The sequence below is a fragment of the Micropterus dolomieu genome, linkage group LG19 (assembly GCF_021292245.1).
Source record: "Micropterus dolomieu isolate WLL.071019.BEF.003 ecotype Adirondacks linkage group LG19, ASM2129224v1, whole genome shotgun sequence".
Classification (NCBI taxonomy): Eukaryota; Metazoa; Chordata; class Actinopteri; order Centrarchiformes; family Centrarchidae; genus Micropterus; species Micropterus dolomieu.
The window spans coordinates 15,580,619-15,598,599 of record NC_060168.1 but is presented as its reverse complement, the minus strand read 5'-3'; the positions used below and the strand labels follow the sequence as shown (position 1 = coordinate 15,598,599).

General features: G+C 40.3%; 2 protein-coding genes across 4 annotated transcripts; both read right to left on the bottom strand.

Moving 5' to 3' along the window:
* Window positions 1-110: 110 nt before the first annotated feature.
* On the bottom strand, window positions 111-6,281 carry prpf19 (pre-mRNA processing factor 19). Its single transcript, XM_046031555.1, has 16 exons — window positions 6,106-6,281; window positions 5,762-5,911; window positions 4,808-4,884; window positions 4,307-4,448; window positions 4,070-4,143; window positions 3,903-3,968; window positions 3,755-3,796; window positions 3,529-3,603; window positions 3,336-3,411; window positions 3,119-3,228; window positions 2,791-2,946; window positions 2,605-2,674; window positions 2,349-2,522; window positions 2,081-2,163; window positions 1,049-1,154; window positions 111-935 (listed from the first exon to the last, which is right to left on the bottom strand). Exons 1-16 carry the CDS (start codon window positions 6,122-6,124, stop codon window positions 838-840), a joined length of 1,518 nt encoding a protein of 505 aa, XP_045887511.1. The 5' UTR covers window positions 6,125-6,281; the 3' UTR covers window positions 111-837.
* Window positions 6,282-7,004: 723 nt separating this feature from the next.
* LOC123957795 lies at window positions 7,005-16,013 on the bottom strand. Of its 3 annotated transcripts, none has more exons than XM_046030864.1 (11): window positions 15,775-16,013; window positions 13,568-13,625; window positions 12,362-12,376; window positions 12,141-12,271; window positions 11,923-12,058; window positions 10,947-11,231; window positions 10,433-10,771; window positions 10,142-10,323; window positions 8,579-8,680; window positions 8,365-8,463; window positions 7,005-8,277 (listed from the first exon to the last, which is right to left on the bottom strand). In XM_046030864.1, exons 2-11 carry the CDS (start codon window positions 13,617-13,619, stop codon window positions 8,056-8,058), a joined length of 1,563 nt encoding a protein of 520 aa, XP_045886820.1. In that variant the 5' UTR covers window positions 13,620-13,625; window positions 15,775-16,013; the 3' UTR covers window positions 7,005-8,055. The 3 variants fall into 3 exon arrangements, with proteins under 3 accessions (XP_045886820.1, XP_045886818.1, XP_045886819.1); XM_046030862.1 differs by having other exon boundaries at window positions 15,779-16,013; XM_046030863.1 differs by lacking the exon at window positions 15,775-16,013 and adding an exon at window positions 14,022-14,113.
* Between the last annotated feature and the right edge of the window lie 1,968 nt (window positions 16,014-17,981).

The window sequence follows — 17,981 nt, the reverse complement described above, 5'->3', positions numbered from 1 at the left end:
GTAACTTAAGATTTGTTTGGCTTGTGTCTGTAAATTAAGTCAAAGTGAAATAATGAATACCTGCAGTTGACCCAACAGTACCCATATTGTTGATCTGACAAATGGATGAGTGGCAATACAAAAGATATTTTATTTTATTGTAAAAGGGCAGAGTTGCAACAGGTACGTAATTAGAAATATACAATTGGAAAAAGTTGTAATGGTAAAAATAAAACAGAAAATGAAATTGAAGGAGTTTAAACAGGACTAAATCTTTCACAGAGGAACATTAATCTCATACGTTTGTTCATTTTTTGCTTAGATGTACTGTACGTCACTACAGAAGTATTTTTTAATCTTACCCTAAAGATACTGTAATGAAGCTGGTCTACATTAAGAAGCAAAGCAGATTGTTGTCACACCAATTATAGCTCCCAACAGTGTACTACAACACTTTGGAGTTAGATTACAAGCAACTTTAGACCCCCACACACAATAGAAAAACAAAAAAAAGAAAAGAAAAAACCTACAGTAAAATCATATTTGCTGGCAAATCAGACAGGAATATTACACTGGCTTCTGTATCTCCTTTCACACCATTTACATTTCACACATAAAATGCCAACAAACATCCTAACCATGCTGCTGTGGTTTCATATCGCAGACGATGGGATCTCATTCCTGGACATGAGGACAAACACACTAATAAAGCAAAGTTAGCAGTGATTTTTTTCCTGTCTGTTTCTAAAAATTACAGGTCTATGCCAAGTCCGTGTCCAGGAGAGTGACTCAGACCACAGAAACCACTCAATCCTCCTCTCAGTTGTCCTCCTCGCTTCATCCTGAATTTATCCTTTTCTACAAACTGTAAAATTTGAGACTTCTGTCCATTCCTGCAGAGGTCAGGAACTGAGCGTTCTCTCCAAAGGCCACTCCTGTCACCAATCCTGTATGGTCTACAATTAAAAAGGGAGTCAGAAGGGTGAATAGTCTGCTACTTCCTCAGAGCAAACACCATATGACATGCATACTGAATGAACATTTAAGAGATTGGTATCCTCCCCCTCACCTGTGAAGTTGAGGACCTCAGACCACTGCTTGCAGATGTAGACGCGGATGTCAGACCCTCCTACAGCCAGATAGGTACCACTCTGGTCAAACACAAGGGACTTCACCTGAAACAGAAAAAAGAAAAGAAAATGCGATTTGGAAGCACAGAGGTGTGAGTATATGGAGGACAGAGGAACAGCAGCCAAGACAAGAACACAGATCAAACACAAATGTGTGTAAACAATAGGGGCTGGCGATATGGCCAAAAAATACTTAATCACAATCATGGTCTGCAATCTAAACTGCTATCTTTTTGCTCAATTTTGAAGTGCCCTGTAGACTATAGACTATGCTCAAAATGGTGATTACAACCGGAGTTTACTTTGAAGCTGTTGCATTGTTTACAATAAGTCACTCAAGGAAGAGCCATGTGATGTAATTCGTCCAATCAGCAAAGCCATAGATTCCTTTGTTTTTTCACAAAGTGTGGATCTGCTAATCAATGAGGTTGTGTGAAGTTTGGAAACACGTCTCTGCGATTCACCTAAAAACTTGCTCAACCCAAGTAAAGATATGCATGATTATTCCTCACAAGCTCGGTGATGCAGTTAAATCCCCAAAGGATGTGAATTCCCGATAACATTCTGCTGCATCACTTATCAGACCCTCACTTTAAGCCATCTTAGTAATGATATCACATGAAATGCATTTATCCACTTTTTAATCCACTTTCTTGATGAGTTCACTCTCAAGATCAATACCAATTTCATGTCTGTATGGTAAATGTGAAGCTAGAGGCAGGAGGTGCCTCATATTTTAGTAATTACAATGTGTGTATCTTGTTTGTTTACATATAAACAGAAAACGTAAAGGCACCAAATTGAGGTTTCACTTGCTGTAAACCCAGCCAAGAAATAGCTTCTTGTCTTTCTGCTAAGCTAACTGCCTGCTATCTCTAGCTTCATATTTAGTTTACAGACATTAACATGATCTTTTCATTTAACTCTGGGCAACTATTACTTTCATAGGAGAAATAACTGCAATTTCATACCTCATAATTGTTGTCCAGGGTGATGGTCTTGAAGTTCTTCAGTTTCCTCAGATCCCACAGTTTCAGAGAGCTATCCTGGGCACCTGGAGCAATAAACAATTAAATATACAGTGCCAGATCCCTTTAGAGCAAAAACAAGGGCTGAAGATGCTAGTTGGAGTTTAAGATATTGCAGGTCAGTGTACAGGTTAGTGTTACAGGTGTGCACAATTTTTCCATATTCCCAACGTTCTTGCCTGATGTAAAAATGCTCTTATATAGTCCTAACCTGTGGCCAGATAGTATCCGTTCTCAGAGAAAGCAATGGAGGTGACAGGGCCAGAGTGGCCTGGGAAGTTGGCCACATTGGTACGCTCCTTCAGATCCCAGATCTTGATTTGGGAATCAGCCGTGCCAGTGCCAAAAATGAGACCATCAGGGTGGAACTGAGCGCAGGTGAGAGCTGTAGGGGGCAGGCAGAAACATTACACCCTGGAACAGCACGACACTTCAATTTGCTAAACACACAACATACAGTCACTTACCACAGCCGGCACTTTCATCAGTAACTTTGGTGAGGACTCTACCAGTCTGGATATCAGAAAAGGCCCAGTACTGCAGAACAGTGAGGAAATAAATTGGAAATACGTTAAGTGTGGTGCTCGTAACGTATACTTCAGTGTTGACTATAGCACGAGGTCTGTTTTTTTGTCATCAAGCCGCACACACACCTGATCCTCAGAGGAGCTGAGCAGGTAGTCCCCAGTAGCATGTAGGGAGAGTCCAGTCACACCTCCCTCGTGGGCACGCACCACCTGGACACAGTTGCCTCCGGCAACGGACCACACACGGATGGTGCTGTCTGGAGATGCAGAGAAGACCACGGACTAGAGGGGGAAGGACAGCAAGGGTGCCAGGGATTAGTAAATAAACAAAAAACAGAGCAAAAATGAGTAAGAATAACAGATTGTACATGTCTCTGAATAATTCAAACACTCTTTTCTTTCTGAAGTCAGAGGATTAAAACTTTGATTTCAAACAAAGAAAAGACAACGTTACCTGGGATGGATGGTAAATGACAGAGGTGACCTTCTTGGTGTGACCCTTAAGTGTTGCAACAATCTGCTCCTCGTTCTTGTCAAACACCACCACGTTCTTATCAGCTCCACCTGAAGAAAACGAGGGGGTCGATATCAAATAACGTGTGTGTCAACAAATCACAAAAACTTTTAAAAACTGAAAGATTGCAGCTCAGCCTTGGATGAAATGAATGTACCGGTGAGAACTTTGTTGGTGTCTGAGGGACACAGATCCAGAGCCAGAATACCAGGGACACTGGCACTATGAAGTCCCTGAAGGCAACAAAGAGAGCGTGTTGACAATAAACATCAAGCACATTAAGACACGGTTTCAGCCTTCTGATTAAAAGGGAAAATGATATGTATACTTGAACAGAAATATATACTCACAGCATGCGAGGCCACTTGGCGGTATTTGCTAAGATCCTCGGCTCTAACCAGCTCCTCTGGGACAGTTTTTCCTCTCTGGAGAAATATAGTAAAGCAGTTCAAGGGGTGTGACAGTATATTACATAGTACAACAACGGTTATTGACTTATGACAAGTGTTTACACAAAACTGAGCTATTACAGCAGAAAAAGGCATGATATGTGTCATTAAAAGAACAACATAATACCTTCTTTCTTTCCGTAGTAAGGATAGTAGCTTTGTCTTGGAGCTGCAAACAGAAAAAAAGCACAAGGAAATACATCTTAAACTTGCTGAATAAAATGAAAAGTATAACCAAATAATGATTAATGTGGGTAAAAGACAAAATATCGTACCTTCTGGATGATCTCTGGGGTCATTCCCACTTGCTCACTGATCTCCATGGGCTCTCCACCAGCACCCTGAGGGACAGAAGAAAGAAACAGAGATTGTTAGGAGGAAGTACGGCAAAAGATTGTGATGAGCATCTTATTGGCCCAAATAATAAAAGTCAATCACTTACTGCTGCAGCTGGCTGAGAGGCGGGTACTGCCTGAGGTGCAACCAGTCCAGCTTGGGGTTTGAGTGTGGCAAGAGCTGTAAAAAGGAATCAGAGCTAATCAGAAAAATTTGCTCTCACAATATGTTGGCGCAGAACCGATTCTGGAGAGAGCTGATGGTTGTATAAAAGCTGTTCTATGTGCTTTAGAACTGGAAATACGCCTTTCAATAGAGGACACACAAACTGTAGCCAACCCACCTTCTCTTGCAGCAGTGACCTCTTTGGTGAGTCGAGCGATGACTCTGCAGGCGGCATCGTGTTGGTAGAGGGCGTGTGACAGCTCTTGGCGAGTAGTCTGCAGCTGTTGCCGCAGGGTGAAACTATGAAGCATAACGGCATCCTAGAACATAAAAACAGAAAACAGGATGAAGGAACTCTTCTCACTGTCTAACATTGATATTTTAATAAGGAAGTGGGTGTGGGGTGCATTTTACAAGTCAGGTGGAAAAAGAGCAACGGTACAATGTAATTAAACCATATTTTTTCAGTCAAGACACTCGTACATATTGTATTTTGGTCTACTAAAGTAACAGTCATTCAAAAGATTGGTACATACACAAGTGTAGTAGTGACAGATGGTCTAGAAAAAAAGTCACCTGTTAATTCCAAACTGATTATAATTTTGGGTTACTTTAATAGTATGATGGTGTTTTGGTGTGAATTTCCCCTTTACCACCTCCTCAAGGTGACAACACTTACCCACTCATCTTGAAGAGACTTGAGAATGGCAGGAATGCTTGTAGCCGATGGTGCCTTTGGTCTAATGGGATGGGATACTAAAACAGAGAAAAGTTGTTCAGAACAAGCAATAGTAATAACACTCTGCAGGATATGAGGGGCAAGAAAAATAGAACTCTACTATGTAGGATTTATATTTGAAGAAGATATACTTTATTTAATCCCACAAGGGGAAACCCAATGTTTTCACTCTGTTAGTATTTTTACACACAGGTCCAAAAAACACACACGAACAAACAGGACCCATAGCAACACATGGAGAGATGTCAGAGTGAGGAGACTGCTGCACCGAGCAGTTGGGGGTTCAGGGGCTTGCTCGGGCCAGAGTTGCGGAGTGTGGGCTGGTAGCTGGAGAGGTGCCAGTTCTCCTCCTGGGCACTGCTTAGCCTAATCCTTATCTACTGAGCTACTGCAACCCCCCCCCCCCCCGCCCCGCCCGTATGAAGTATGAACATCTGATATTAACATTTCTACTGCTGAAACACTGTCAATTAAGCAATTAACTTTAATCAGCACTTTATCAAGTACACCTACACTACAACTGAAGCAGTTTCATACAAAACCCTGAAACAAGTCATCCTCTCATGAAGATTATAATGTGTGTTAACTGTTTTAGGAAGTCATTCATTTCTGAGGTGGCAGCTGACCAGTACTGTGTTATACTGAGTCATTTTCTGTTATATATCCTCAGTGATCATAAATAGGGTGGACACAATGTTAAAAACACATCTCAGTGTAAATGCAATGCAGTGTAACACCATGCAGTGAATCAACACGTCAGCTTCAACAAAAACTGAATGAGGATTTATTACAGGCCTGTTGTATTAAACTGCGTTGGTTTTAGCTTGAGGTGTAATGTTGACTTACAAACTGGTAAGTGAGTGTATATATCTCCAACTGCTGCCTGAAGCTCACCTTTGATATCTACGAGCTGTTCCTCAGACAAGGGCTGTCCGTTCATCGGATCCGTCCCATTCTCTGCGATGTATTTCTCGATCAGCCTGCGCTCAAACACCTGGTTGGACACCGGAGAGACGCACGGGTGCTCAGGCACCTCGTTGGAGACTGGTAAAAAAATTACATCATTTTTAAAAAAACAACACACAATACCAACAATGAAACAACCACAAACTAGCCCGATGAACTACCTATTAGTAGAAGGCGGCACTGCGTGGCCGCTAGCGTTAGCTAAAGAGCTAGTAGCATTAGCGCGGTGCCCAGCTAACCTCCATCATTTGAATGAATCCAACTTCACTTACTTGCACAAACCAAAGACATCTTGCTGGTGCAGTCCTTATAGGCTTTTCTGAAAATGGAATTATGCTCTTCCTGTACTTTGATAGTTATTGCAGCTGATGTACACTTGTACTTATGTTTTGCTCAAATTGTAAGTAGCACGCTGTCCTTTCATTGCCGCTACAAACGGAGCTTTGTCTTCTTCTACGCTTTCTTCCAGAAACCAAGTCTCACGGGTGCCGCACTGCCATCTACCGCCAGAAAAACACCATTGCGCTCATCGATGTACCAAAAACTTCACTGCTGAAGTGATGAGTCCATAGACAGAAATATGACAACTACTTTTACAGTTGGTTAATTTGTTTAAGTCATTTACCAAAGGAAAAATATACATGTTTTCTCTGTCGTGCGGACAAATAAGCGATATTAAGTACGGTAACCTTAAGCTTTGGGAACTTGTGATGATCATTTCCCTGACATTTTATATACAAATATTCCTTTTAAAAAATTACACAGTTTGATAATGAAAATAATTGTTAGTTACAGCCACACTGAAGTATCTTTAACTATCATCTAAAATGTGTGTTAAAGACACATTTTATTGTTTTAGAGATTACAGTTTTGATCATCAAAAAATATCAGAAACAGCAGTCTCTTTTGCCATCCTGTACACAAAGTTTACAGATTAATATTGCAGTATTTGGTGGAACATGTTACATTTCACATAACTATTACTGTACTACCTTAAGCATAAATATGGTATTTAATTGCAAAAACATTAAACTGTAGAACTAGAATTTAACATAATAATTAAATTCCATCTACTGCTGGAAAAACACCACTGCATTTATCAATGTACCAAAAACTAGTGCTGAAATAATGAGTCGATAGGCAGAAATTTGACAACAATTTTGACAGTTGGTAAATCGTTTAAGTCATTTATCAAGGGAAAAAAATATATACATGTATTCTCTGTTGACGGCTTCTCAAAATAAGTTGAAAACTAAAATAATTTAAAACATCTGTGGGGTTTTTGACTGTCATTCGGACAAATAAGCAATTTTAACATGTAACCTTAAGCTTTGAGAACTTGTGATGGCCATTTCCTTGACATTTTATTTAGATCTACAAATATTCAAAAAAAAAGAAATTCACAGAATGACTGATAATGAAAATAATTGTTGCAGAATTGTTACAGCTAAACATACACTATAGTGGAGAAACTCATCTAAAATGTGTGTTAAATATACATTTTATTGTTTGAGAGATTATATTTTGATAATCAAAAAATATCAGAAGCAGCAGTCCACTAGAACGATTTGGTGATAAAATATTATCCTGTACATAAAGTTTACAGATTAATATGCTATTGCAATATTTGGTGGAACATGTTACATTTCACATTACTATAACTGTACTACAATTACCTCAAGGGTAAATATACTATTTAATTGCAGAAAACACTTAACTGTAGAACAGACATTTAACATAATAATTAAATGTTGTTGCAGTTAGGAATGGTTAACATGATGGATGGAGAAAAACATGTCAACTAACTCTCTATTAGTGTACAGTACTTAAAATTGTTGCAAACGTTTGTATCACCACGCTAATTTCTATGTCGTCCTAGTGGTCACATTACTCTCACAAACATACACATATTATCACTCAGCAAATACAGTGCTGTTCACATTGGTCCTGAGGGTCTGGAGGTAGGTAACAGCAGGAGATTTCAGGAGCACCATCAACAGTGTCAAGAAATACGTAATATGAGACAGGAAGGCTAATGCTCAACTTATGCTTCAGAAAAATGACATGCAATGTTGATACCAAACCATTAAAACTCAGATGCAAAAGGCACAGGCAAGGTCTTTCCCTTCCACAACCGCTTCACTCCAACTGAGAAACGTATACTGTGGGCTCTCCATGCCTTACGTTTCTTCTTCCATCATTTTTTGCTCCAATTCTCCGTTTTATAAGAAGTTCAGTTTCTCTGAGGTGTAAACACTGCAGGATTCAGAGGTGTCCGTGTCTAGTGGCAGTGTGGAAAAGTATTCTTGTGATTCACTCCACCTTTCTTTGTCGCGATCTTTCTTGATCTGAAATTGGACACAGTCCTCAGAGGAGTGGAGGCAGTCTGAAGCCCCAGGCACTGAAAAGGAAATCCTTTTCTCATCCTCATGAAATGTGTTTCTCTAGAAAGGAATGAAAACATTTGTTTAAAGAATATTTCAGTCTGTGATATGCAAATTCTCACCTACACTATAATACTACTATATTACCTCAGTAGCTGAATTATGACTAGGGGAGTTCCCAGCTGCCAATCTGTGTGCTTCCTGGTTCTGAGCTCTCGGAGTTCCTACAATAATAGGACTGTAACCCTGGAAATACAAACGACAGCACACAAGCACGCAGCACACACAGACACAATGCTATTTATCAATTTTAAGCAAAGGGACAAAACCTGCTACATTTAATTCAGTCAATCAGCCTTACAGTATGAGTAGGACTGGCTCTTGGGGTCCATTTCCTTGGTGTTCCAGGCTGCTGAGAGTGATTGTAGAGGCCTGAGGGCTGGGGGCTGGGCTGGCTGTAGTCCTGCACAGACAAACACACATCAACACATAAAACTCAGTGCAGCCGCAGTAACACAATTGTAGAGAATACCTCACAACTGATAAGATACATAATTATAGTGAAACTAATTTACACGCTTTGGGTTTTTTAAGTTTTATGGTTTGGCATGGTACCTAAACTTTTTAATCAAATCACATCATATTATATACTGATGGGTGATAAATTAAGAAAAAAATAACAGTGACTTAGTAAGGAGATGGGCCACCATGAGCCACAAGAACAGTTGGAACAGTTTCAATGCTCCTTGTCATCGATCTCCTTGTGTTGTTGCTCTCTACTGGATGGGATGGCCAGCATTCTTTCAAAAGTTTTTTATGATGGTGTAGAGCGTTATCTTACACATTAATCCAAAAATCTCCCATAGGTGTTGAATTGGGTTGAGATCTGGTGACGATGACCTTTATTTCATACTCATCAAACCATTCAGTTTTAATTAACCTCAGCATTTTATGCAAAAAGAAAGCCACATAAGGTGAGAGCCACATTTAGGTTAATTAATGAAAGACTTTTCCCAAATTTCAGACTTTTCATTGTGAAGATGAAACTTTCATATTATCATCTGGTTGCTGCTGTTTACATTCAACCCAGATGCATATTTAAAAAATGCACTGTGGGGTGTATATATGTATGCATATATGTATATAAATAACTGTATTGTTTTATTTGTTAGCATATTATAATATAGACCTACACTTAGTTATATGTTGTGTGTGTAGCATGAAGGAACTACAAATTTCATTATGTTATGCAGCCTTGCATAACCTTGTACCTTGTAAAAGGTAAAGAGGGAAAGGCTTGAGTTTACTTGTTAGAAATTCTACCATGGCTGCAATTAGGTGTCTCACAACATATGGATTCAAAAAGGGTGGAAATGAATTAAATCACATATGCAGTAAAGCTCGAAAAGCCTAGATTTATAAAGAGATCGAGCCTTGTAATGGCCCTTTTAATGCCATATGGTTATTTAATCCGTTCCACGCTCTCTTAAACTACCAATGTCCCATACATTATCTTAAAACCAACTTTACTTCTTCTACCCCGATTTGCATGCATACACCCCTCCCCCTATTTATTTATTTTATTTTTAAATTTTATTTGAACTGATTGATCAATTTTGCGGGCTTTTTTTTTTAAAGCAGTGGTAAACTGCATAAAGAAAAACTGACATGTCAAAATGTGAAGCTGTATTGAAATAGTTCTGAATAAATATAAATTTAAAAGCTCCAATTCTCCAAATAGTAAAGTGAGTGTGGAAATCCTTCATGTAACACTACACCTACTAAATACTTAAGTGAGCCAAGACCAGATTTACTTTGATAACAGGACAAGAAGCTAAGTATAGACCTCATATATTAATTATTCTACCTGCACAGCTATCTCAGCCAGTAGGGCCACTAGCCATGTTCATCCTGATTTCCTCACCTGGATGTTGACCATTGGAGGGTTGGCTGGTGGCGTGCGGTTTGATCTTAGGCCTGTGATGATCTGCGAGAGACTGCAGTTCGGGTATCGCTTCATGAACAGGATAAAACCAGCCAGTGACACAAACATGCCAGAAGGGACCGTGATGGACTTGAGAAGTGATCGCCATCTGCCTCCCCTTTCTGGAGCGAGTAGAGACGGGGGACAGATATCAGAGTGAATGGCGACTGTGAGGAAGCATAAAATTCAGATACAAAAAAACACAAACATTAAACACATACTTTCACTCACCGATCACCTGCAACAAGGTGGAGGATACCAGGTTTCCATCGCCATCTCTGATTTCATACAACCCATCATGCCTTGAGGTCAGCCTCATTATGACGACCTCGTTGAGGGTGCCGTTCCTGCCCAGAGAGATGAGGCCCCTGTAGCGCATGTCGTGGTCAGTTATATGGCCCTCGCGGATCAGCTGCACAGGGCCACGGGGGGGCTTGGGGTCAAAAGGGCCAAGGGAGGATTCGTCAGGGTATCGGGCGGGGGTAAAAATGAGGTGGGCATGATGGACAGGAAGAAAGAGGGGCAGGTTTAGAGACTCCTTGGTGAAGCGGGTGACATTGAAGGAGCGTCCTGCTTTCACATGCAGGATCATGAACACAAAGAAAGGAGTGTAGAATGAAGGAAATGTCGAGGTATAAGAGGGTGTCAGACGGAAAGGGAAAGATAAAATAGAAATGTTACAGTTGACAGGATCCTAAAGTTGAAGAAATTCATCAGTCAGCCTCTTAAAACCGTCTCTGCTCACCGCGGACAGTGAGGGTGTTGCGGGACACGACCTTCCCCATGCCGTCTCTCACGGTGTAGTTGCCTTGGTCCGCTTGTGTGACTCTCTCGGCCACCCAGATCTTCCCACCCCGCAGCAGCCGCCCCCGGCCCACGTCGTTGGTCACCGGGTCCGTCCGGTTCCACAGCACAACTGGCATGGCCTCAGGTGGAGCACCCCAGGGAGAAAACTCCAGAAGGGAGCCATTTTCAGGGACGCTGTACTCAAAGTTGTCCCCGTAGTTTCTGTGGTAGGACTTAATGCATTCTGAGACAGGATGAGGGTGTGAGGGATCAGAGAGCGGCAGAGAGAATGATCAGCCTTAGTGGAAAGTCCTCAAGTACAATTTTGAGGTACAAGACTTTTACGGGTGTTTCAACTTTATGCTAATTTATACTTCCACTTGCTACATTTCAGAAGGAACTTTTTACTCCACTACGTTGACAGTTGTAGTTACGAATTGCTTTTACAAAAATGTAGTGCCTGTTTGGTGCTCATTGTTACACTTCAGATGTCTAATATGAGTTGTTAGCAGCCCAAATTAAAGCGACATTTTCCCTTTAAACTTCTCATGTGGATTCATTTAAATGATTGTTAAAGATCTTATGTGGCAAAATGATCCAATATTTCTGGACTAAATTACCTAACTACATATAAAGTAGTTAAAACTAGATCCACCTCAGCCAGCCACAACAGTAAAATGCTGCTTACATATTGATCAATATCTAAAAATAAAAAATATAATAACATATAATAACATCATCTCAAACTTTTACTTTTTATACTTTAAGCACATTTTGCTGATAATACTTTTGTACTTTTACTTCAGTAGTATTTTGAATAAAGCACTTACTTGTAATTGAGTATTTTCACATGAATTTTAAGCCAATAAAAGAGGAAGGTAATGTGTTGTGGAAAAAGTATGGATGGATTTCATAAAGAGAGGAAACTATCGTACCTGATACAATCAAGCGAACAGTCTCATCGGTGAATCCAGAGGAAAGTTTGATGGCGTAAAGTCCCTCATCACCGTGAGTCACTTCTTTCAGGACTAGCATCTTATCTCTGGTCCACTCAAACCGTGGGTCCTTCACCTGCAGTTGGACAGCAAACAGGTTTTGGAAATCGGTACACGCAACAAACAAACAAACAAAAACACAAGTGACCTCCGCTCACAATGGTTCTGTCCAGCAGGACGTGCCTCGGTCCCTCAGGGTGTGGTGTGAAAGTCACCATCCTGGATGTCGAGTACACAGGCAGACGAAATTCCTTCCCGGCACACACCTTCTGGACTTCCTCTCTTTCACCTGTCGAGGTGGAAAAGAAAGTGAGAAAGCTCTTCAGAGAATATGTTTAGTAGGTGAATCATATGTGATGAAATTTGGAGTTAGACTCACCCAGTACGACCCAACCTGTGAGGAGAGTAGAACCAATCTCATCATTATTTATCTTCTCCTGCACAATGCTTAGACCTCACGTGCACTGAAATATCACTAAAGAACGTATCTAACAGAGTTCTGAAAAAGTTTAACATTAACTTTGGAAATGGTTTATAAGTTACACACTAAGTGATGCATTCATTGATGGTTCATAAATGATTTAATTGTTTTCAGTCAGGTACATATGCATGTGCATACAGAACATTTTATGGGATAATACTATAAACTATTTACAGTAAAGGTTATGTCACATGGTGTTTTTCTAAAAATGACCAGGTGGCTGCAAAGTCTTTAAGAATGGCTGCTGCTCAACAGATCAAGATAGACCTTCAACCACTTAATTATTATCTCAAAGCAGGTTGGTTTCAGTCAAGTTCTATTTCAAGATTATTGTTTTTGCAAAGACATCCCAGTGTGAAAAGAAATCTTCTAATCTTGGTGTCATTTCAGATGCAGATCTTGATAAGAAGGTTTTTTGTTGCTTCTGTTGATTTGCACAAACACACACAACACCTGGACCACGGCAATGCACTATAACGCAGCTGGTTATAACAGGCACCAAGAAATAATAACAGATTATTATTTTTTTTAATAAGAAAGCTTTTATGCATACTTAATGTTTCTTGTAGTTCTACCTTTCCATCCTTGCAATTTTTAAACTTCTTAATCACCTGTGTCTGATGATCTCATTGTTTGTTTTTATTTGCATTTACCTTTTTATTTGCTTGTTCTGCTTCTTTGTAAAGCACTAAAACACCGATTATCTGGACTATAATCCATTTATTAACAACAAATTAATATTTACAACTGCGGACTTGACAGAAAATGTTCAGAACCCTTTTTGATGACTTTTCTAATTGCATTTGGATGAACAATGTTACATGACTTAGTAGCCAGCTGTGCATTTCTTAGAAAGTGATTAAATGGTGACTCTTTATTAATTACTTCATTTACATGTGTATAAATATATAAATTGTAGCCTATGTCTTGTCAAAAATAGAGAAACCAAATGAACCAATTGTTTTTAGGAACGGCTTATGAATTAAATATGTAGCATTAGCAAGTGATGAATTGAAACAGTTAAACAGTTATTTCAGTCATTAGGCACAATTTACAAAAAATAAGTGTCTTAATAGTGTACCAAACTAATGGTCAAAAACTTACCCACGGCAAGAGGAAGGGTAAAAAGGGCAGTGAGTAGGACAGCGTAGGGCATCTTCTCCTGTGAAGACAGACCAGATTGTTTTATCTAACAGTTTTATCTACTGGGACAGCGAGGCGCACGAGATTGTCATTCATCCCCACCCCTCCATCCGAAAACAAGCCTGCGAGGACGTGCGACCATCAATCAACAAGACACACAAGGGGGAGCTCAAAGACGGCTGAGGTGATGTTTGTGCAGAGCGACACATACAAAATACATTCAAAAAAGAATAATGTAGTGACAGCCTGATCCATGACGCTCTATTTGCTGTCTACAGCCGTGTCCACTCAGGTGTCCAAAATGTTTCCCAGCCGATGAGCAACATTTACAGCGACACAGCGGATCATCAGGCCATCAGTTAGTGATAATGTACAAATTATTACATAGTCTGCGACGCATCTAGTCAGAACTCACCTGCAGGATGTGGGAAGTGTTAGTCAATCGATGGATATTTTTCAGTGTTTATGTGCATGGGATAAGAGGATAAGAACGTCCTCTGCAGAGCGCGCATGGGCACTGGACCCCTTCTTTTATTTACGACGCTGTATTCTCAGCAGCTCCTGCGCAACATGCGTCACATGTTGCGTTAATTTTTTCCCCGGTTTTCGGGAATTAACACGCTATTAGCGCAAGAGAGTGCACAGAGGGATACTCCTGTTGGGCCGTGTACGAATATTAAATCTGAAATGTTCTCAGGAATTTACAAAAACACGAGAACAATTGCTCATTTATGAACATTTCCGGTGGAGAAATGTACTAATAATATTCATGTAAGTGACATTTTCAATGCAGCACTTTTACTTGTGATGGACTAGGCGATTTTTACATTGCAGTGACCTATTGCTGTTACATTATGCTTAATAAAGGATCCACACACACAGGACAGTTAAGTGCACGTCTGATAGTCATGATCAGTTATGGATATAAATTTCTAGTTTCACATCACTTAATTAACTAAAGCTCAAAATCAACAGACCAGCGAAACTTAAACAGGCACTTTACATCCCTCCGAAGGTGGGCAGAGAAGCCTCGGCAAAGCTATATTGCAATATGAATTAAGTGACCTGGCGTCTGTGAACTGCACTCAACATTAATGTTCACCAGCTGATCTGTTAAACATATCTCAGTGAGACTTTGCAATTTAGGCCACTCACAGTTTTATTAAAGTATGCAATGTCTTCTCGCGAATTACTGAAAATAGCCTAATGTACTACTGTATGGACTCAACCAAGGAGAGATTTAGCCGTTTTGCATCGTTTGATTATAAACATTTCTATGGCGGCCTGAAGAGGTGAAATAATCTAGATTTCACAAGAAAAAAAGCAAACATTAAAGAAAAATCTGAAATTGACCCTAATCTTGTGAAACAGAAACATTTATTTTCTTTCGAGTGCATTTCATCATACCCACCATTTGGCCACACACGCGTCATACACCACACCACTTGATAGCCTAGATTGTACACGAGATGCGCAGTTTGCGCACATATTGCGCATTTACGATACAAACAGAGTGTGTAGGAAGCCTCGCCCAATTCAGTTTTACTGTACGTGGTAACCCGACCACAGGAGGAAACTTAAATAACAAAACTTATTTTGCAGAGAGTAGACAACCTCTTGTCTGTAAGTTGTATTTTTAAGTGTTGTATTTCTTCTTAAATCATTGTGACCGTAAAACACTTAACATGATAAAAACCTCTCTTCTCTCTACAGGACAACTTGAACTATGTTATTGTTGTACATTACTTTTTCCTGCGTCTTGTTTGGTGAGTAAAGTCATACAACGTGACAGAAGAGATGCAAGATGCAGGTTTTACCCATCTGACAGTACCTAACATTTAACTTTACTTAACATTAACATACAACTTTTGTCTTTTCATATAGCATATGTGAGTTGTGTAATTTGCCTTTAAATCTATAGGCTGCTGTAACTATAGTGTGAAATATGTTCACATGTTCTGTGAATACATGTGGAGAGGAAGCTGTAGCTGAGTTACTAAGGTGGGGTTGGTAATTTATTTCAGAAGCATTTTTTGTTATATTCTCTTTACATCCAGACAGCAGTCAAGAAATCAAATACTCTGACACAAAAATGAAAAGAATCCGGAATCTGTGGCTGTTGCATGACTGTATACATGGCCGGCCTACCTGCCCGTCTACATACTTACATACCTCTCGCCTACCTGCGTGCACTCTGCCCGTGCACCCACTGCGCATGAAAATGTGTTTTTGGGAAGTGGCTTTGAACGGAGGCGTTCTCCAACGTTGTCTAACCCAGGGACTTTTTCTCATTTCACTGTTTTGTGCCTCCTCGCCCCTCCTGCCTGGGACCCGGAAATTGATCACAGCACGCAACCTTGAAGTATCCTACATCTCATTTCCTAAAATGCACCTCCAGACGCGAGGAGCGAGGAGGCTTGCCGGGGGAGCAATGAGCGAGGATACACCGGTACATCGGTGCAGCCGTGACGTTTAATAGAGGCGTGACATGCAGCTGAAATATGCAGATTACGGCGGGAGCAGGACTCTAAAGCGTTCATATCGTATTTATAAATTGTATTTGTTATTTAAGATGATCAAATGGGCGCTTGTGTAGCGCGTCATAAAGCGCTGTTAGAGTTCCTTAATGAAAATTCTCTTTGATATTGCTGATTTTTTATTGTTGAATGTGATGTGTGGATGGGCAGGCAGGGTCATAAAAATTGTGAAAACATTGTGAATAGCGGCTTTGTGAAGTAGGATGAAGCGTCTCCCCATTAACAGAGACGCTGTGCGCATTTACGCACAAGGCACAGCAGCATAACTTCACATTCCCCAATCTCCCGACACGCCGACAGGATCAATCAGGATCTAATTAATTAATGTTCTGTGTTCTTCAACACATCCAAAAGATCTTACACAGTTCAGGTTCACACAGCGAAACTGTTTGGAGTAAAGCAGCCATCCTCCTGATCAATCCTGAGCTGAGCTCCGTCAGCGCGTCTGAACATGTGCATCAGCAGCTAAACTTTTAATTCCGAGTTTCCTCTCTCTTTCCTGTCAAGATTATTACTGCAGTTTTTTTCCCCCACGATATTTGCCGTGACTTCAGCCTACTGTGGAAACGTTTAAATGACTGACAACAGCCTCTATCATTAGATAACAATCACATATCAATACAACACAATAAAGAAATGACCTGGGATGCTACAGGGACCGGTAGAGGTGAGGTAAAATGTCCATGTATGCGGGTCTCTAAATATGAGAAAATAATTAGTTGCTATAATTGTGACATAATGAGTGCAAACAGCTGCTGACCTCAAATTATTAAGATCTAATATCAAGCAGAGCATCCTCATTCCTCACTAACCTGCTGTGTTGAATGTTTTCATAATGTATAGTCTGCACATGTCATTTCAAAAATGGGCTATAGTTCTGTGAAGACAGGGGCAGTTGGGGCTAAAGACTATGAGATAAATTTTCCTGTATTATTTCTTACAGGGACGGTTCACCCATTATAGCATAGGCCAAAAGGCCACTGTAACTGTGACTGTTTTCAACTTATGCTTTAATATTTAATGCAACCTCAAGATGTTTCTACATAACGTTCACAGACATATTTCTGGATTGTGAAGATATGTTCTGTAGCTTTATCTATTTGTTATCTGACATAGATAATAGCGGCAGGCTGTAACAAAACAGTGGTGCACAGACACACTGTCATGGGACACTTTAGTAGAACAGAGGTGTTGTTAATGTTATTTGTAGCACCTGTGCTTTTCCTGCTATGACAAGTCAAAATGTCTGGTGTTACAAAGGCCTAACAACAATGCCTCAGAACAATTCTACTTTTGCGCGAATTCTGCTATGCGCCAGGTGTGGCTGGGCTAAAACATGAAGCTGTTTTTAAGACTCCACCTGACCCATGCCGGCATTTTGCCATCATTTCTAGGGAAGGCAGTGTCTGTCTGACGCTCTGTCGGTCCACCACTTACCTGTGGTATCAAATGTACTAAAGCTGCTTACAGTATGTTGTTCACATGTCCCCAGATGTTTTGTGTCTGACTTACCTTAATATTTCATCCATCTCTTTTAAATACAGGTTCAGCCGCTGATTTGAAGTATGAACAGCTGTGTTATGGCAGGAGTTTTAGATTACCATTTGATTATACACCACCTGCTTTCCTTGGAAAGCTGTACTTCAGTCTAAGCAATGGGGGATCCAGCAAGCTAGTGATGGATAAAGGGGAGGTGAGCAACATCTGGGGCTATAATTTATCAGCAAAATCACTATGACATCCATTCATGGCAATGAGACTGAACAGAATCTATCTGTTTGACTGTCCTGGGTGAATGTGTTTGTGTTGTCCACCTTTTCAGACGAAGGACCCACGCC